Source organism: Protopterus annectens, chromosome 11.part0, assembly GCF_019279795.1.
Source record: "Protopterus annectens isolate FY-2018-M chromosome 11.part0, PAN1.0, whole genome shotgun sequence".
Lineage (NCBI taxonomy): Eukaryota > Metazoa > Chordata > Ceratodontiformes > Protopteridae > Protopterus > Protopterus annectens.
In genome coordinates, this window is record NC_056745.1 from 1,300,280,553 (window position 1) to 1,300,302,877 (window position 22,325).

The following is a 22,325-nucleotide window of genomic DNA, read 5'->3' on the forward strand; positions in this document are numbered from 1 at the left end:
AAACTAAGATCATATTCCCATAGCTTACAGCACTGACTGCAAGGCCACATTCAATGTTAGGAAGTAGTACGTTTTTGGCTATGACTCGGTAGTTAACAGATATAAAGCAGCAGGCGTTCAGCTACACAGTAACCTTATCAGTTATTTGCTCTGTATATTACCTGAATGAGACCGCCAAGTTTAATCAAAGCCCTAAAATTTTCTCTCTCTCTTTTTTTTTTAAAGTTTGTATTTTTTTCCAAGGCTGTTGTGAAATGGACCATCTGTCTCGGGGCAACTTTTTACTGGTTCCAAACAAGTAGACTGTCTCTGCTGAATTTAAGGACAGTCTGGTAGAAGACACCCTGCACCACAGTGGGTTAACACCATCTTATAGCAATTGCTTCAGATTACCTCAGCTAACAGTTTGGATAAAGTTAGGAAGGGACCAGGACGAATGAACTAGAAGGCATCACTGTAAAGCACAATAATGGAAGCTGGGCTTGTTTCAGTAATAATTATGAAAACAGAAATGACCCAGACACTGTGCCCTGAGGAACTCTGGAGGTAAATGTTCCAACACTGGAGAGTTTGTTTCTTATGTGAACAAAAAAAGTGTTCCATTTCTTGGAGAACTCTGAAACTAGCTTTCTGTGCAAGCACTAAAATCCATGGATTCAAGTTTTTGGAATGAACAGACGATGGTCAATAAATGTAAATACTCTCCTGAAGTCTGTGAAGGTCACGCACTGAAATTCACTCGACCGTAAGTGGCACACAGGGATAAAGCTCCGATTATGGTCCAGGTGACTTTGCAATGAGTAGCTAGGTACTTGACAATGACTGCAAGTAGGATGGGTATGCCATCTTGGGGGGGGGGGCAGGACATGTACCCAGATGCACCGTTGCAGATCTATGGTGAAGGCCAGGGACACAAAGTGGGTGCTGTCTGTTGTGGGGCTGGGATCAGACTGAGCTGCATGATGAGGTACAGACAAAATGCCTCAGTGCACATTACAAACCGGTCCTTGGGATGGGATGAGATGAATACATGCGTGGGGGGTGGGTCGTCGAGATTAGGAGAAAAATCTCTTTAGCAGTAGCACGACACTGTTTCAAGAGCCTCAAAATCATCAGCTCCAAAAATGGGTCCTATTTAGTCCACATCAGGCTAAGTCAATTTCAGTAGGCTTGGCAGCCAAGGAGAGGCCCCAAGGGTAGATCACCCCCAAATTTTTTTACTGCTTTCCATTAATGTATACATATTACCAGTACTAGTACAGTAGACTGCAGTTAAATTACTGTGACCTGTACAGATGCCATGCTGTGAATCAGCGAGTGGTCCATAGTTATTAATATGTACTACTCATTTCAAACAAATTTTTTAAACAGTTATTTTTAAGTGATACAGACTAGCAAAGGAGAGGAAGTCCTGAAGTTGAACAGGAAATTTGGCTCGAGGGGAAGGAGTTATGAATGCCCACTTAAAAATAGTGAAAATATAGCTTTTGTTAAGGACGTACTACACAGATGCGCAAGTTATGCTGTAAACAGACTGCTATCCAAAGGAATATGGTGTGGACTGCATACAGTTCTGGGTTGTTAGTCTTTCGTAGTTTTTCTTAATGTTCAAGGACAGTGTTTTAGGAAATAACTTTGAAATGAAGAAAGGCTCAAGTCTGATGGAGTTGTATTTACTGAGCTGAGCTTGCTTTTAGTTGCAAGCTTGGAATATTATAGGTTCATAGGTAGGTGCTAGGCTATCTGCCCGAAGGCATTTATAAGCCTAGCCAGAATGTGTTAGCTTTCGCTTCCCCCTTAGATTAGTCCCCTGTGCCTCTGTCCAGTAGAGCCACTGAAGTGATCCCCGGGGTAAACTTACTGTTTCCCATCCACTCGTCAAGTTTTCATTTGAACAGCGTTAGCGAAGAACTCTGCCTAATGTAGATTGGAATCTTGTTCCAAAGCATGGGAAGTCTCTGGGACATATCCCTCCAGAACATCCTATTTATTGTTGTGGTGAGGTTTAGATCCCTAGTGCATGTGGCTCGAGGTGATAAGGTTCTTTAGGTGGAGCATGTCCATTAATTCTGGGTTGGACATGGCCTTGTATATCAGGCAGAGATCACCTCTGAGTAGGCAGTATGCAACAGAGTACAGCTGGAGTTTCTTCAGTCGAGCTGCATAGGGTATCTGTTTGAGGCCAGTGATACTCTTGGTGAGTTACTTCTGTGGTCTTTCCAACTGTTGAAGTGTCTTGTAAGGTACATCCCAAATGGGGCATTGTACTCTATGATGGGTCTGATGAGTGATGAGTAGGGGGGAACAATAACCTCTTCTGATCTGGATGCGAACCCTTTTGTGATTAGGTGGGCCACGTAAAAGGATTTTCTAACCACTTTGGCAATGTGATCATCAAAGGTGAGATTACTATCTACTTGGGTCCCTAGATCCCTTATTACGTCTTACGTATTTAGGGGACTACCACCTATGTGGGAGTTTGTGGGTACTTTGTTTTTTCCAAAGGGGATGACTAGGCACTTTTTGGCATTTAGCTTGAGGCCATGGTTTTGACACCAGCTAATATCAGAGATGCAGTCTACACAATTAATTATATTTATGCTTTGCTGACAAGATTGGTCCTACAAGACTAAAGGCTTCTTTTTAGGGAGGACCCAAGGTGGTATTCATACTGACTAGATGTTTGGCCAGGGCACTGGTGAAATTCTTGTGCTATTTTTAATATGTGCTGGGAACCTTTTACATCCACCTGAGCTATCACCAACTCAGCTGGACAGAACCTCAGTTTAACCTCTCGTGTGAAGGACGCCATACTCATTTGGTTGCAGGGGAGTGCTACTATGTTTATTATAGGGTTGGTTTGGGTACTAGACTGACTAATATTTGCATCTTTCCAGAAGAGTTTGAGTTGAGAGTCTAATGAACGTGGTTTGTTATGCAATTAGTTAGGCTTAGCTTACTTCTTTAATAGTTTTACAAAACATTCCCAAATACACAAGAAAACATGAAAAAACAAATTTTGTACAGAATTCTATAAAACAACTTTCATGCACTCTATCTAGGAAAAGGTTCTAAAGTATTCACCTATTTACAGTGATTTGAATTTTAATCACTTATGTCATCCAGCTTAAATATAACTTATAATACAAGAAAACTAAACAACCAGTCATCAAAAACAGAATCATCTTCCATGCAGTTGAGGGATACCCTTTCTATCCTCAAAATTTTAGGATATATAAACTGGTGTGCAAGAAAAACTGTAGTTATAGAGAAAAAGAAAGGATTAAATGGGAGAGACACAAATGGGCTTACAGCTAGGACATTTAATTGCTGCCAAATCTACCTCCTTGAGTTTCTTGCAAGATGAGATAGTGCAGATATGGTCTACTGTGTCAGATACCACCCATATATTTGCACTTTAAAACTTGCTTGAAATGGGTAGTGAAGAATTGCCCAAGATGCTCTCTCAGTAATCAATACAGGGTGCTCACTTAGGTGTTTCACGTCATGTGATGCAGCTGTAAGCAACTTTAAAAATCACCTCATATTACACTCGTTTGACTGTAAGATCCTGTGCGTTTCAGTGAAGATGAGTTGAATGACAACCCTTGTAAAGAAATTACAAAAAAAAAATTAAGTTGTGAAGCCCACTAAGCATTTGCTGGAAAGGCATGTAGGGATGATGGAGACTTGGGAATCTCATCAAGCATGAAAGAAACCAGAGCTATTGACAATTTTGGGCAGACTGAGTGGCAAAAGGTAAACGGATCAGGATTAAATATTAACAGCAACCTAGATGCCAAGTTTTAGCACCTTGCTAGAGAGAGAAGCTTTAAAGACACATCTTTGTGCAGACAATACGGCTGCAGTGTGCTCATTCTTGAACAATGTTCAATTGTTTGTAGCTAGGAAGTGGATCATACGTCTCCACTGTCCAGATTTTCCCAGAATGTCCAGTTTTTTGCTCATATTTTTGGTCTGTTCTTCACAAAATTTATGGTTTAATGGGAAGTCACTGGGGAATGACATCACTCAATAATGATATACATTTGAGTTTTCGATTTTATATCCTTTAGAAAATGCATGCTAACACAAATCTTGTTATTCTAGCAACTTTCTAAGTTTATAAGAACAATATTTAAAACCTGACCTTATTTTTGGGCCTTTGTCTAACCCCCCCCCCCATTTATTTAGACTTTGTCCAGATTTCTTGAGTTAAGAGGCATGAAGTGGATTCAATGTTCCCTTGGGTCAGGCTGCCAACAGGCAAGGGTAATCCTGAAGATATACAAGCTTTTGAACAAAGAGTAATTCTAAGGCATCCTAATGCATTGGGGGCATAGCTGGCCTTAGGCATAGGCCAACAAGGCAGCGCCTAGGGTGCAACTCTAGCAGGGGCACTTTTCCAATATTTATTTGGTGCAGGAAGGCCAGGATGGGGGCAATGAGTGGTATGGTAGGGGGCGCCATCGAGCCCTTTTGCCTAGGGCGCCAGTTGACCTAAGGCCGCTCCTGATTGGGGGCATGTTGGAAAGATAATGGCACTCCACATTTGGATGGTGACCAAACAGAGGTTGTGGTTTCTTTTCCACATTTATAAAAAATATTTACTGGAAGCCTCACATGGCTTGGAAAATAAAGATAACATAGGATATAGAACAAATCTAACTGGGAGTACTTTGAGATCAAAGGTGGGATTCCACTGCCTCTAGGTGGTTAAATACAAGGCAAGTCTTTTATGGTTGAGGCTTTTACTCATTTGTCTGAAAACAGGTGGCTGCTACATTAGTGTCTAGACAACTGACAAAGAAATGGAACTGGGTAAACTTGAGAGTACTGTAGAATTCAACAGAAGGCCTAGACGTGGTTGAAAATAATGACTATTAATACCTGACTGGCAGGAAAATTCACAGTGAAGTAAGTTCCATACGAGATGAAAGCTGTGGGTTTTTCCTTTTTTTTAGGAAAAATCGTCATATCCGTTTAAAGGGAGATGCAGTTATTTTTTGGGAGATGATATGGAGCAGGCAACCAGAGATCAGTTAGCAGCAGGAGTCCTTGACAGAGCTGGAAGAAGACATGGGAGTGTCCGTTTTGGGGGAACAGTGAGATTGGGTGGAGCAGGATGCATAGCCTCACCTAGCTACCACATAGTGGTACATTTCATTAGCTAGTGCGCAAGAGATAGGGAAGGGAGTGTTGGCCCCCCACGTAGGTGGGTAAGCGTGTCCTCCCACCTGAGGGGGGGTAGGCAGTGATGGGATGCACACAAATAATCCCCATAACTGACAGTATGATGACCCTACAGGAAGCCTCCTGCCCTGTGCTGCACAAGCAACCCTCTAGTTTTTTTTTAGAATAAATGGCCATGGACCGACTGGGGAAGTCTTGATGGTAAGCAGGCATGAGGGCAAAAACAAAAAAGTGGCATCTATATATATATAATACAAATGTGTACGTTTAAGATGCGTGTGTACATACACAAGATATAATCTGTTAAACGTACCATATCTGTGCAAATTTGGTCCATCACATACAGGTCCTATGACCGAAATGTTTCCTGCATCAACCATGTTTACATCTTGAATTGATGCAGAGATGTAAGAATGCAGCGTCTTGATACACTTGCTCCTACCACTATCATAACAAAAAGATAAAAAGACTGACATCAGCTCAGGTAATCCTGTAATGTACAAGGTTTCTGGTGGCACAGGGTCTATCCTCCTCTGCAATTTGTCTAAGCAAATAAATATATATTTAACTTGCAGTACAATAAACCTATTTACTGTACTCCGTCATTAGTATACACTACATACATTTATACCACTTTATTGAGGACATTGAACAGGCGAGACGCACAAAACGTACTCCTATTTAAAAGTAAAAGGGCTGGGACATTTATTCATGCTTCCACTATGACTTACTGAAATATGACTGAGCAAATAACCAGTTTGCCAAGCACAACTGTTTGGGATGGGCTTTAATCCAATAAAAAAAATTAAATGTAAACATTTGCAATTCACCATGTGAGGGCAAAACCTGCACCCCTGAGTTTATATACACCAAGTCCATGTTGGCACCAATACGAAAAGGGAAACCTGCGAAAACAAATAAATCACTAAAAGGGGCACACACAAACTGCAACAGCAGTGATTATTTGCGGATGCTCTAGTACACAGCACTCAGGAACTATGCACAGATGAACTAGTACACACACTGCTTATTGCATCTCATCTGTATGACAGTATAGCAACAGAATGTTTATCGAACCAAGCTTTGCCAGCTGTTAGCTACTCAGTCTGAGTCTCCTTTGGATGAAATGTCAAAGTTACATGATAGAAAAGACTTTATATTCTCAGCTAAAACATATTGCCTTATTTTAGTATTTACTAACGAAATAACATCCTCTAAACTCACGTGAGTCTTCACAACCTAGTGACAGTCAAACACAATACCTACATGAAGAATGAGGGACTCAAACCCATGACTTCAGGATTAAGCTTGACAGCAGCTCACAAACTTCACCTTCTATATTATACAGGTACCACAGAGTATTTAACCATACACAGAATCCATATGTGATAGTGAAATTCACTAAATCTTGTTTGTACTTAAATTATACATTCCTCTACCATCTCCTGTTGACCTATGCTCTGTCCACAGTATGTGAATAGTACATTACATTATGCCCAAAAAAATGTACAAGCATCAGATTAAAAAAAAAAAAGACCAACTGCACACACAGTTGGAAAGACAAATACTATCCTCAGTCGTCTATGTGTATTTGGGATTAATTAGGCCTGTGAAGACATCTGCATTATAAATTAAACACTAGAAATGAAGTAAAGGCTTAAGTGAAGATAAAAGTTAATATTTTTTGAAGTATCTTTATAAAAAGTTAATGACAGCAACAATAAAAGTATAGTGGTGGAACACAGTAAAGGATGAGGTTACAGTGTGCAGTACAAAAACTATGACTCCAAAACAGTTTAGGAAAAAAATATTACTTTATCCTGTCCTTTATAAACACACAGCTCACATCCATGTGAATGGGACTGAGTCAAGGCTAGCTAACAAACAATGGACTTTTTTCTGACACTTCTAATCAAATCAGGTTACTTTTGCAAGCTAAAACTCTACTCGTACATAGCATTTCAAACACATTTTATTAACAATGAACCCTGACTAGTGCCATCTTCAGTTAGTTTGTACTGCAGCGCAAGCGGTATGTGATGCCACCAAGAACAGACTTTGCTGCAAACCTAATGTTATGACTGTGCCTTAACAATCAGAGCGCACAGCTGTAGAACAAGATGCACTTTTAACCACAAAGCCTTATAAAGTTAGACAGAAGTGACATGGCTAGAAAAAATAAACTTTTTGTTAATGACAACTCTTACCCCAACATAACGAACCAGAGATTACATACTGCAAGTTTTTATCATATGAATTTTAGAGTACACGTATATCGCACATCTTCCCCTTCTACTTAAAATTTCTTGTTTCTGTTCTGTATTAGCTCCACAGACCCTCTTTTTCACAAACAGAAAACCCATCTCACAGGAGCAGCCTAAACAGAAAGCACTGCAAGCTGGGAACACTGCAGTATTAACCACACTAAAACATGTACATGGGTATAATAAAAGGAAGCATTTCCATGTATCTGTTTCAAGCACTGCATACAGACAGTGGAGTATCACACACTTCCAAAATTCATCTATTCCATCACTTGGAATTTTGATACTTCCCATATACTATTGAGAACTACTCTTTAAAGAAAATAAACATGCTAGAAGCAACTTGATGTTAACTTAAAAAAAAAAAAGTTCAAGGCAAAAGAACAACAGTTGAATACAATGGAATAATTTATGTTTTCTTTGTTGAAATGGCTTATTTTTATCCACTCATTCCTTCTATCTTTCTGCTCTCCTGGAGAAATTGTTATGCAGAAGTGCTGGTTTCTAACTCCCAGAAGATTGCCCCTGCCGTCAAAGAGAAGCCAGCTCAGCACTCAATTTGGATGACGTCACACAGGCAGCCAGCTGACCAATCACATCTGTCCGGCTTCTGGCAGCTCAAGCATCAAGTTATGTTTATCCCAACAGGAAGAAAAGTGGGAAAAAAAACAGTGAAAAGGAGAGGGAAAGTGAGAGGAAAGGCAGTGTTCGCAGTGTCCTAAATCATTGCACTCTCTTTGGCCACTTGACTACCAACTGCCACTTTGCATCTTGATGCAGGACCAAAATAGTTTTACACACTGCACGCTTTCTAGTGTGTTAGAATTACCTTTCTTAAACTAAACTTCCACTTGCTAAGAAAAAAGAGGGGAATAAACCTCTTCCAAGAAATCAAAGGCAACTTAGCTGAAAGAGATCAGCATTAACCCCTAGAGGGAAAGGAGAGGAGGGGGTGGATGTGTTAATAAATAAGAGCACTGCATCACGTTAATGTTCTGCTCAGAACAGTATGCGTCAGCAGTACATTCACGTTCTGACTGAAGGACAAAAGGATGAGAGAGCAGCCTCTGTGGCTTGTTGCCTGCAACATCACTATGGAAAGAAAAAGGAGAAAGGGGGATAATAAAAGAAAATAATGTTACCAGGACCCAGAGCTTCTCTGTTGCTACTATTGTTCCTGCTCCTCCTATTTCTGCTGCAGTTAACCGGCAACAAAGACAATATTAAAGGCAACAAAAGGCTAACAGTAAAACTCGCTACCTCAAAAGAAACAGGGACACTGCAGAAGCTACAGAGGGAAAGAAAGACAAGCTGTGTGAGTGCCTGTGTGTCTTATGCTGATCCTTTTCAATGCAAGAGCTCGTCATTAAGATTTTTTTTTTTTGTAAAGGAGACAGCATACTCTCTCTTCCAGCCCTCCTCCACATTGCTGCCCCCCTTCGGAGAAATTGACGGATTATTGCTAACTGTGCAAGAAGCAGGCTGCAGCTGCCGCCGCTGCAGCCACTGGTTGGAAAGCTTCAGCTAGTTTAAGAACAAGGGAAAAAAAAACTAATGACTGCAACGTGCTGCTTACAGCTTTCAGAAAGGAGTCCACCTCAGCACGAAGGAGAAGGGCAGAGATACTACAGAAAACAAAACAGCTAAAGAAAGCTTTAAGGGAAAACTGTGGGACTGCATAATTCTGTACTTGAGAGATGGAGCAACCTCAGCAGCAGCATTCTACAGCATCCAACGTGGGACTCCAAGGACAGCTATTAGAACTAGTGATGGCACTGCTATCTGGGGCAGAGAAGAACCAAGCACCTGCATAGCCAAATGGGCCTTACTTATATTCATTTTCTATATTAATGCTGCTGTTTCTGCTGCTTCTTTGGATTTACTAGGAGCCATTTTGCCATCCTACCCCACTTCTCATTCATTCTTTTCTCCTTTCCTCTGCTAATTAAAATTGCAGAAGCAAAACCAGGGATGGTGCATAAGCTTCCTCTCTCATGCTCGCTCGTGGAGAACTGCGCACATGAATTCTCTTAACTGAGGTAGGTGCAACAAGCTTTTATTTATTTATTTATTTTTAAACTATTTAATTCCATTAACCACTATTCCACTACAATCTCCCTTTAGATGGAGAAAAGAACTAGCAATTTGCTGAAGCCGGGGTAGATCCAGTTATCAATTCCGTGCCAAATCCCAGACGATGAATTATGAACATGCCACATCATGAATCTCCTGTGGCAGGTAACTGTGCACCGTACCTGGAATGCTTCCCTGCTGTCAGTAATCTACCTCACGGTGCAAATGTGGATCCTGTCTGCTGCTTCAGCTGGACCACAGAGCTGCCCTTCTGTATGTTCCTGCAGTAATCAGTTCAATAAGGTGGTGTGTACACGACGTGGTCTTTCAGAGGTACCAAAAGGTCTCCCCAATAACATCAAGTACCTCAACCTCATGGAAAATAATATTATGATGATTCAGGCAGACACATTCAGGCAACTCCATGAACTGCAAGTTCTACAACTGGGGAGAAACTCCATCCGGCAGATAGAGGTTGGTGCTTTTAATGGTCTTACTGATCTTTACAGGCTGGAGCTATTTGATAATTGGTTAACTGTCATTCCAAGTGGAGCATTTGAGTACTTGTCCAAACTCCGGGAGCTGTGGCTCAGGAACAACCCCATTGAGAGCATTCCTTCCTATGCCTTTAACAGGGTCCCTTCCTTAATACGTCTGGATCTTGGGGAGCTAAAAAAACTGGAGTACATTTCTGAAGGTGCTTTTGAAGGATTATACAACTTAAAATACCTTAACCTAGGGATGTGCAACATAAGAGAAATGCCAAACCTTATGCCACTAGTAGGGCTGGAGGAACTAGAAATATCTGGGAATAATTTCTCACAAGTTAAACCAGGATCTTTCCAGGGGTTGAAGTCTTTGAAAAAGCTTTGGATTATGAACTCCAGGATCAATCTGATTGAAAGGAATGCCTTTGATGACCTCACATCACTGGTGGAGTTAAATCTTGCCCACAATAATCTGACCTCCTTGCCATATGACCTTTTTGCACCCTTGCGGTACCTTGTGGAGTTGCACTTACACCACAATCCATGGAACTGTGACTGTGACATCGAATGGCTTTCAGGGTGGCTAAGAGAGTACATACCCACAAATTCCACATGCTGCGGGCGCTGTCATTCACCACCACACATAAGGGGGAAATATCTTGTTGATGTAGACACAACTTTGTTCCAGTGTTCTGCGCCATTTATAATGGATGCTCCCAGGGATCTAAACATTTCCGAAGGACGGGTAGCTGAACTGAAGTGCCGAACTTCTGCTATGTCCTCAGTTAGGTGGCTGTTACCCAATGGGACTGTACTGAGTCACAGTTCTAACCATCCACGAATACAAGTACTTAATGATGGGACACTAAACTTCTCTTATGTTTTATTAACAGACAACGGAACTTACACATGCATGGTCACTAATATAAAAGGAAATTCAAATGCTTCGGCCTTTCTCAATGTGAGCACTGCAGAGCTAAATACTTCAGTCTACACATTCTTCACTACAGTTACAGTAGAAACTACTGAGCTTTCACCTCCAGGAATTCCTCCTTATTATAAGCCGGTCACAACTCCTTTTACAGAATACAGACCAGCATATACCACATCTACCACAGTGCTTATCCAGAGCACTAAAACACCAGAACAGGTGGTGGTGGTTACAACTTCTGACACAAATGACAAAACACTCACTAGCCTGGATGAGGTCATGAAGACCACCAAAATTATTATTGGCTGCTTTGTTGCAGTGACGCTATTGGCAGCAGCCATGTTGATAGTGTTTTATAAACTCCGAAAACGACATCAACAACGGAGCACTGTGGCAGCAGCCAGGACTGTAGAGATTATTCAAGTGGATGAGGACATCCCCTCAGCAGCTCCAGGAGGTATACCAGGTGAGGGGGCAGCAGTGCTGCCCACTATCCATGATCACATGAACTACAACACTTACAAACATGCACATGGGGCTCACTGGACAGAAAACAGCATTGGCAACTCTCTCCACTCTACGTTTACCACAACTATTCCGGAGCCCTTTATCATTCAGACACACTCTAAGGAGAAGGTGCAGGAGACGCAGATATGACATGTACAAATTATAAATGCAAAAGAATGCACAAAAAGGGATGGTAACACTTTTTGTAAAGAGTGCAAAATAAGAGACTTTTTTCTTGTATATGCTTATATAATAAAAATCTATGGGCTGATAAAAGAAACAAATTATATTAAAAAAAATAAACTATTTTCTAACTTGTAAGCTCTATTTAAAATAAGACAAAGCTGTTAAGATGCCATAATGACTTTGGGAAATGAGACTGAACCTGTCTAAAAAGGGCATTCTGTAATTTTTAGAAGACCACTACAAAGGATGCAGTAAGTTACCCATTTATATAGAAAAGTCTTTCTTAAAGCCCGAAATTCAGTCTTTACAGGTTTATCTTATAAAAGCACCAAGAATTTGTACTGTGCCAAATGCTAAAAAAAAAAAAAAAAAAAAAAAAAAAAACGCAATAAAGGACATTTTTTTGGAAACCAAGGGGTTATTACTTTAAAGAATAAAAATGACTTTTTTAAAAAGGTTCAGTAACAAAAAAATGCTTACAGACTGCACAGCTATGAGCCAAATGTTTTCAGACTGCACCAGAATTTTTCTGTACATTGGCTTTAACTATTTCAGTGCCGTCTGTTTATCCAAATCCAGTCACGCTACCATCAAGGGTACATTTCCCTGTTAATAGATTATCATATTACGGGTGCATGACATAACCCTGCACGTCAGCTGATTTTGCCCCAACCTCCTAATTAGATCTGGTAATGCAGAATACCTATATGTAATGCGTCTTACAAGCTGCATAGAAGTTTCTCTCTCACATACTTATGTAGGTGTATGTAATACTCTCACACACATATTTTTATACATGCATGCCATTCTGTTCTAATAATTAACATGTACATTAAATATATGTTAACAGTAGCCTTTGCTATCACACAGGTAGAAGCCCAAACAGAGAAAAGCCACACTGTTACAATGTCAAATAATGCAGTATGCTGTTATCTACATAAAGATGCATATTTTCAAACTGTTGGACTAAAAATGGTTATGAAGACTACAAGTGAGTGATTAGTGATGCAGTTTGGTAACATCACTGAAACATGTAATACAAACTGCAGTACTATAAATTACAATAATGAATGATGTACCTATTTTAACTAACATCCACTCTTGGGGGGCAGCATGGACAACAGAACCCCACCCAATAAAATAAACACACAAAGAAAGTAGCTATTTAGAAAACCAATAAATTACAGACCACATAAGCATAAACAGCAGTGACGGTCTTTTTTTTTTTTGTTTTGTTTTTTTTTGAGAGGGGATTCTTTAAGTAAACCTGTATCGTATTTCTAACCAGGCAAGAAGAGAATGAAATGCTTAACTTTAAATAAAAAACAATGAAAGACAAAATATATGAAATTCCATTAACTAAGCCATAAAATAAAAAGCAATTAGAATCCCACCTTCAAAAAAAAAAAAAATGAATGAAAGCATTTAAAGGACAAGAAGACAGGCATACAGTTCACATTAATCATCTTAGCAACCTGAATAAGTTATTACAGCATTACAAAAATCAAGAATGAACCACTATATTTTTATCCATTTATTTTTAATACGTTAATCTTTGCAAACACTCCTTTTGATTTCAAGACTAAAGTGGTTTTCACATGCCCACACACAAAAAAAAATTATATATATATATATATATCCAGCAGGCTAAAAAACAGATTAATGTTCAAGCCTCTCAAACTGGGTTAGCTCTCGTAGCAGCTGACATGCTGTGAAGTTGCTGTAGCAAAAATTAGAAAGCATACTGTATTTAAAAGTAAAGGTATGTGCGTGTGGGTCTTTACGTGCGCAAGCTGAGTAATACTTGCAGGAGTAATAACAGTAGTAGCAGATATGTGCGTCTGTGTGCCTGAAACTTTACACAGTAGGAATTCCTTGTGTCTGACCATGGTTTTAAAAAAATGCACTTCACATGCAGTACTACAGTATTAGATTACTGGATAAACAGTGTGCTGTTTCCATTCACACAGCAAACAAATTAACAGTACCCAAAGGACTTCTCTGGTGACTGCATTCCTTTGGTTTTCTGAAACAATTGCTGTAGTCTAGGCATTTACAATAAACAGACTCATGCTGGGATTTTATTTGGAAAACCCATACTGAGCAGTTTTACTGTAGCTGTACTTTAAGATTTAAAATTAAGAATGTTAGGTGAATTCTGCACTTTGCTAAGAGGATCACTGCTTACCAAAGAAAATGATCATGCAGGTTGGCATTACATGTGTGCGTGAGTGGGAAAGCACAGGTCTGCCACAATTTAACAGCCTATTTTTTTTCTGCTTGAAACCTACAATGCTGACACAGTTAATTAACTACAGAAATTTATGTAGATTAAGGATTTAGCCTAGGCTGGTTTCTAGGGCTGGAAGCTACACTGAATGAAGTGCTGCAAAGAATCATCAATACCTCCACTGTTGAGCATTAAACTGCCTTTTCAGAAACCTTGTCCCTTTCGTGCAGAAACTGAATGGTTAGACAGGCAGCCATTTGCAGAGTCTGTATAGTAGTTAAGCGTCTCCATGGTGCTATGTGATGAAACCAGTTACTTATTATTCTTTGCACCCTGTGTGTATCGCTATGTATAGTACTTCATCATGCTTCAATAATGCTATGCAAAACAATGTTGTTTTTGTATTCTTAGAGGGTATAAATGCCGTTAAATTAAAAAATATATATCTTCTATAAAACACACACAAACCACAACATTTGCAACAGTGACTTTCCTGAATTTATTAAAAAAATGTTTCTTTATGGATACAAAATCAGATGTTGTACTTCCAGAACTACAAAAAATGTGTGTGTATATATATATATATATATATATATATATATATATATATATATACATACATACATACATACATACACACACACACACACACACACACACACACACACACACACACACACAAGCATACTTTCCTAAGAAAGGAAAAAAGTCTGGGGATGAGAGGTTCACCCATTAGCAGTTTCAGAGTTGTTTGTCAGATATTGAGAATTTCCAACTGTAATGCTCAACAACCAACCTCAAAACCAAAAAATACACCCATAAGACAGAAATGAAGACCCACTGTTCACAAGCTACAAATGTGTAGTACTAGGAAGTTGTTGGCCCACTCTCATGTGCACAAACAGTTTTGATTAACATTTGATACTTTACATTCAATGTATGCCTTGAATTTGCTTGATACGGTACAAAACAGAAATCATTTACTAAAGAAAAAACCATGAATGCTGCAGTGTATCCAGTGCAGTATATTCCATAATTCTCCATCATAAAATATCAAAATTTGCTTTGCTTGTGTGTATTTTTCAGAATTTATCATGCCGTTTTAACAGGTTTTACACTGAAATTAAGTGTTTTATTACCCAGACTGAGAGCAACATCAGTATTCCCCAAGCAGAGGCTAAACAGGTGAAAAAAATATGTTCTATGCTGTTGGGATTAATTGCCAAAGTTCCATAAGGGCCACATTCACTATTTCATTTGCTTCAAATATTTTAATCCCGTTAAAGGAGCACATAGACACTGATTGATTTTTCTCATGTTTGCTCGAAATATACTGTAGCTCAAAAGGTCATTATAAGCTGCTAACAAGTTAGAGCTTAAAGACTTGTGTTTTATTCCGTTTGAATAGTTGCACCTCCTTCTCTAGTAAGCCCTATTTCTTGGATAAAAAATAAATGGGATTTGAAAAAAAAAAAGGGGGGGGGGTTGAATGTATGAATACAGAATGGCGCACAGTGCTGTCACACACTTATGTCATGAAATGCAAATACCACACCTAGCCCACCTAATTAAAATTCTCCAAGCACTTGTCATATTCTAAGTATTCTGAAAACATCTCTACAAGAAATCACACATTGCAATGAGCACAAACCTCGATAAGGTAAACATACATCCACATTTTGTTTGCAGCACTGTGCTGTCCCTTAACAGCAGCAACCAGCATAAAAAATATGCCTGCTTTGACTGTGGCAGGAATTTTCTAGAAGCACCAGTCATAAAGCACATTGGTGTCTTAAGTTACTTACATAAATGAAGATAATTTTTGGAACAAGAAATTGAAGTGCTAATCAGTTAACACATAATTTAAAAGGTTAACTGTCTGCAGACAGAATTTACAACCTGTTCTGATTTCTCAAAAATTACCACCGAGGACAGCTTTGTGTATGGGGAATGAAGAAACAACAGAGATAACCCTCACCTGGATACAGGATTCCCTCTCCAGACAAATTGATTAATAGTCTATATTAGTTTGCACCCAATCTCCCAAGCAGGCATTCAAAACTCAACATGTTTAAGTTAACAGATATACAATGACCTCATCACCATCACTGACAGTCACTAAGGCTTTATCATAATGGAATGAATAAATTCCTGTGATTACTTGATCCTATTAGAAGACTGTCTTACATGACATTAGTATTTCTGATAGAGCATAGACATATCACCAACTTGCAAAGCACTGTTAGGCATACAGAAATTTAATCTGGCTTTCCTGCCAGTCATGTGACACCCTCCTTCAACAGTCCTGTTGTGCTGTGGCATCGCTCCTTAAAAGCAGTTGTAGATGTCTGAAAAAATGGCTAGCAGTATTTCTGCCTCAAGTCTCTGGATAATGTAAAAGGAAATATTACTTTTCCTGCTTGCATATTCCAACTTTTCCCACTCTGGCCTTAAAAACAATCCATCAGTGCAGACTTCTGATCTGCCAAGCTACAAATCTGATCAAACCTTCTTTGTCAGTTCTCATATATACAGTTAATGGGAACATACTGTGAACACGTGTGTAAACTATATCTTAATTGCTATACATCCAGTTGTTATACATTCTGCAGACCTACACAGTCACAAAACATGCCTTGTGTATAAAGAAATAAATAGGTTCAAAGGATCACCAACTTCTTATCTTTCCATTAGCAAAACACACAGCAATTTAAGGAAAGCAGTACATTAATGTACCCATAAACAATCACTGCATAATGTTTTCCTGACTCAGCAGGCAACCTGCTTGGTTAAGATTTCAGAAGATAGGAAGGCTTGGGAGTTTGAATCCTACAAGCAGCACTTGGATTAATGCTCTCATATAGACACAGCAAAGCAGGAGAGGGGAGAGCATACATTATGAACTATTCTAAGACATTACAGATTAAACTGGATTTGACTAATCTGGGGGTACTTCAGATGTAAGTAAAATATTTCATAGAAGTTGGAGAGTTGGTGATTTTTCCCAGTTATCCTGATCACATTCCTATCCTACAACTGCAATAAAGCGCCATAAGCTGAACATTATCTGGTCAAAATCAAAGGTTTTAAAGCTGTTAATTTGTCTACTTTAAGATGCACTTTGCACGGCACTCCTGCTCTCACTGATATTCCAAGTTTTGAAATTAGTTTACAAGCTACAACAAAACGGATTCACATATTCTACTCCTGATGTGCATCATTGTGTCCCACCAAGGCAACTGCTTCCCACATTTAGAGCTCAAAGGCTAAGAAATGCTCTCTTCTCCACTTAATATAGATATTAAATATGTGTATATGTATATGCAGACGTGTGTTATAAAAACTGAAGTGCTTGATTAACATTTAAGACTTGGCACATAGACAAGTAGTGTTCAGCTATTAGTAGCTGATAAAGGGCTGCAATGACTTAACTCAAAAATACTTGCAGTGATTTATTACATTTACCTGCAGAAAACTAATGTTAAGTATTTTGATGCTGGGTGTCCTGATCTAACAGTACAAGGAAACGCAAGAATGAAGAAAATCATCAATGACAGCTGCTGGCAAGAGCTATGTAATAAACTGTTTTGTAGTTATGACTGCAGTATCAATAGCTGGCAATGTGGTTCTCATTAGTACTTGCTATTCTTCAGAAGTTTGTATGGTTACATCAGAAAATACAAACCAAGATAATGTTACACTAGCTCAACTTTAGGATCCTTCCCAGTAACACACAGTGCATCAGAATCATGCCACCCATCAGCAGCAAGCAGCTGGGTTCGTGCTTCTCACAAATAAGCAGACAATAAACTACATTAACCTGAAAGTAACAGTGAGCAGCTGCAGTCTTTTGTTTCAATTCCCTCACCCTTGGCCCTCACTGAACTGCAGCTCCATTCAGAAAACAGATCAAGATGAGTAATCTTTCGTTCTCTGATACCACAGAGTTGGGTGTAGTAACAGTTTCAAAGACAACTTGATGTTGCTCTACACCAACTACTAAATTATCAAGGTATACATTTTAGAAATGAAGGCACAACATGCTTTGTGGGGGGGCACTGAAACATTAGATGATAATGCAAACAAGAGGCAAGCACTTACAATACTTTTCCTACAAGCATGCCATCCTAAAGTGTCATTTGATTCATTTAAAAATAAGGAGCTACATAGAATGTTGCTGCCACCACTGATATTGCTTCTAAATCATGAGGTACACAATGTCGTGAGAATCAATGCTGTTCCCACTGTCTTACATTTTCACTCTTGTTACAATCATACCTACCTACTTATACTATGGTAAGTTAAAAAGTAATTTATGTGCTGAAATATAAACTGCAAAATTTTACTTATTAAAAAGGCATGTTTATAAGGTGAAGGAATGAAAATTTTGAACGAAAAAAAAGCTATAAGCAAATTCAGACATCAGCAGATGCAGGAATAACAAAACAGCTGAAGGGGCTTCTTCCAATTTTTCTTTATTCTGCATTACCTTTTACTGACATTATAATCTAACATTTATTACTCAGCACTACTTAAGAAAGCCCCCCCCCCACCCTCAAAAATGTAATGCATCACTACCAATAGAGAGAAATGAAGCAGTCGGTAATGTTAGCTTTTCCACTGGTCATAAATGTGTAGCATCAATTTTTAAAATTACTTTTAAATGCAAGATAAATTTGCTAACTTAAAACTGTTACTGTTCCTGCCATTCACTTTTCACAATTTCTCCACACATTTTTCATCTACGATACAGAAGCAAATACTTTCTGAATTTCAGATGACTTGCGGTCCTTTTCGGATACCAAAGTAGGCTGCACAGCATGACTGCTTGCCTGTCAACAACACACAGCACTGAAACTTTCCCCACTGATGTACTATAGAGTGATTTTAAAACTGCTACATATTAGCCAACAGTGGAGTATATCATCAGAGCACAATAGCAGCAACGGCATAAACATACGCCAGTTTCGTTCTAGAAAAACAAAAAGATACTGCAAGGTCTGCAAACTGCTCACTGAAACTGCATTCCTGAGATCTACTCATGCTAAATCGGATTCAAATTTACTATGTTCAAAGACCATCTCCTCAGTACTCAAGATATGAAGAGGCAAGTAGGAGACATCATTCTAGTACAAAATCATTTCAGCACACAAGACTGGGAAACACAAATGTGCTAAGTCACATATTAAAAACAAAATAATTTGACTTTTTCATCTTGCATCTTAAAGCACTAGAATTAAAATTGTAGAAAATGTCAGCAGAACAAAAATGTGGGTGTTAATACACAGTAGCAAATTTATAAGCTTCCTTACTTACAGGCTATGCACTACGTACCCATGCCCATAAATCAAGAAACAAAATGCAGTACTTGGACAAACTGTTCACAGTATTATAATGTAAAAGCAGAGGTGACAGGAATCTAACACTGCTGTGCAGTGTGAGCTGAGGAAGATGCGTTTAGAGCTATTCAAAAGTTTAATTGTGACTTGTTCTTCAATAAGGACATTTTATGCTCCTAAATCTTACACTACGTGACACCTTACTAGCATCAAAACATCGACATCTGTCCTCACTGCAACACATCCTTGGAAATATGTAGATTTCACATGAAAATAACTATTTATGAATAGGCTGTATTTCTGTGTGTGTGCGTGTGACTTTTTTAAACCTGATAGTTTATACTACAAAAGTTTTTGAGGATACCTAGATATTTCTAGCTTAAGTTCAGAAATTCGGAGGGGGTGGGTTATACAGCAGATTTCATCTGCAAACATTATGGACGGAGCATCCAGTGCCAAGACACCAAGAGCCAAAATGAAATGCACCAGTGTCACCTTGGTTCTTAGTTTCTTGGCTTGTGTGACATGTGGCACTGGTGCATTTTGATTGTGGGTGAGAATCTCAAAGCAAGCTTCCAAGCATTAAACAAAGAACAAACTTTCTAAAACAGCTGGCCCACTAAGTATTCTTGACAAACAACTTACAAAAAGGGCATCCCTGCATCCATCCTCACCTCAGGCTTCACCAACATTTTGCCAATTTTTCATGAAATATGGAAAAAATGTACTAACTGAACTTGCCTTCATGTATGCAGACTAATACATAATGCAAATTAGTTTGATAACTGCAGACTACAAAAAAAATTTAACATTCAGAATCACAGTTGTGATGTTCTGCGTATGTGCTTCACAAACCCTGAATTTCTGGACAGCAGCCAGTTGTACATGGGCACACAATCAAGATCTGACAAATTAAAGTTAGGTCTTTTGTGCTTTTCCTGAGCTGGTTCTGAAACATTAAAATTGTTTACTTTATTCATAAATGGTTATTGTTCATGTTATACTTGGTTAATGTACACAATTTCGAGAATGCATTGCAATGATGATACATGCAGATATTTTATTCGGACAGTATAAACCATGGAAGCATAAACCACAATTTAACCGTGGAGCACTTAAAATCTTCCTCAAATTAAATGACTTATTGTTTCAAACAGCAAACACACACACCAGCAGAACTACGGCATTGTTTCTATACGGTCATCTGCTTAAGGAGCCTCAGAAAATCTTATTACCAGCAATTAAAAATTTGCCAAATTAAAGACTTACTTCTTTCATAATGGCAGCTGAACAAATAATGAAAAACAATTCATCCTTCCATTTTTCTTTGAACAGTCAGTTACTCAGAGGGAGTACTAACTTTTTTTCACACCTAAAAAAACTCTCCTTATATATATTGCCGACAGTGTGTTTAACCTGTTCATATGCTTGACAGTTCAAAATATGAGTGTCATTTTTAAGTAAAAATACTGCTCCAAAATGCATCTTGCTTTCCCCTTTTTAAATAGGAAAAATAGCTCCTATGATACCTCAAAAGATCTACACAGAAGTTGAAATTTGGCACTGATGAAGCTATGATGCTGTAGATTTGACAGTAACTGACCTGGTGGTTTGAAAGTTGCAGTCAAAAATGCACACATTTTATACATTTTCTCCTAGAAAGGAAATGGCTAAATATTTCAAATTAAGGTCTGCTATATGTAACTAGAGAGCTAATCTTGTATATTTTGAAAATAACTTGATTCAGAGATTATTCTGTTAGCATGCAGTCCCATTTTGAACAATTCCTTAGAAGAAACTAGTGCTTATGTGATGGTCCAAAAGAGGCTATAGTTTACAATTCAGTTTTCAGCTTCACAGCTGTACATTTAACAAATTAGTGAAACTTTGGAGGATCAGCCACTGTTGTTCATTTTGTTTTTATTAATGTCTTTAATCAATTAAGCCTTCAGTGAGACATGGAAAATGCTGTATATTCTAACAGCAAAGGTTACTACGTAGATGTAGAACATCTCTCAGCCATCTTGCAACATCTCATCTTGTACTGGGGTGTCATTGGCTATTAAAAATGTTAAATAATAGCAGTAACACACATTCAAAGAGCAGATATCATACTCAACCACTCCTTAATTTACAAATATATCAGGACAACTATATTACCAATTTCCCGAACAGTAAGTGCAGAAACAACTAACTGGTGTTAAACTACTTCATCCTGAGAAGAAACCCAGATGACCTTTCTTGCATTTGCTTTAACATGGCAGCTAGCTCTTTACAAGGAGAACACACAGTTTGTTGTCTGCTGCTGTGATGAGAATTCAAAGCTGAAACTGCTGAGGTGCATTAATTACTGCTGGCCCTCCTCGATGTTAAAACATGAATTAAGAGCTAGCTGCATTTTGATTTAATTCTAATGCTATTTATGCAAAGTCAGGCTCAACCCAAAAGGTTTTAATAACAGTAAAAAAAAATGTATAAATGCTAAGTCCCCTACCCTATTTGCAGTTCCTTCCTTCTCTCATTGGTATTTAGTTGTATTATTTATACATACATAGTTCACTTTATCTGATATTTAGAAATGTCTACCAAGGAATTTCCAACTGTGGTAGTTTCATGGCTGGCCTGCCGTATGTTTAACTCTCCTTTTTTGTATTCTACCAGCAACAGAATCAACCACAAGATTATACTGAAAGGCGTCTACTTGCCACTAAGCCAACATGCTTGCTTAGCTCAAAGGACAGTGATCTTAACATCTCCATTAAGCATTTTTCTAGTTTAGTTAAATGGAGAGGACACTTTTCTGTCAAGTGCCCTCTTATTTTGGGTAGCACACCTGTTAGATGGGTCCAAAATCAATATTTACAAAGTTTATTTCATAATTACCTTAATGATTAAAGTCTGAAGTTCTTCTGTTTTGGTTTATGAAGTTAACTGAATTAACCTGTGATATGCAGTAGCTTTTCTTCTGCAGTAATGGACTAAGGAGTTTCTGCAGTTTTGTTATGTGCGATTCTTATTGCAGCTGTTTAGAGGCATCGGGGAGGGTCCTTGCAAGCAGCATAAAAAGCAAGTCTGGGGTCAAAGTACCTTTCACTAAGTACAAGTCTGACCATA

At 38.6% G+C, this 22,325-nt stretch overlaps 2 protein-coding genes across 2 annotated transcripts in view; one reads left to right on the top strand and one right to left on the bottom strand.

Annotated features, from left to right (window-relative positions):
• The window catches only part of SND1 (staphylococcal nuclease and tudor domain containing 1), a gene marked incomplete in the record, with an annotated part of 3,811,866 nt that overhangs the window by 1,728,808 nt on the left and 2,060,733 nt on the right, over nt 1-22,325 (bottom strand).
• Nucleotides 8,996-11,764, top strand: LRRC4 (leucine rich repeat containing 4). The gene is made up of 2 exons (XM_044088625.1): nt 8,996-9,496; nt 9,582-11,764. The coding sequence occupies exon 2, from the start codon at nt 9,678-9,680 to the stop codon at nt 11,604-11,606; it is 1,929 nt and encodes a 642-aa protein (XP_043944560.1). The 5' UTR covers nt 8,996-9,496; nt 9,582-9,677; the 3' UTR covers nt 11,607-11,764.

Bases quoted from the DNA above. Each gene is read 5' to 3' on its own strand.
- LRRC4 (XM_044088625.1), top strand. From the start codon at position 9,678: ATGAATCTCCTGTGGCAGGTAACTGTGCACCGTACCTGGAATGCTTCC.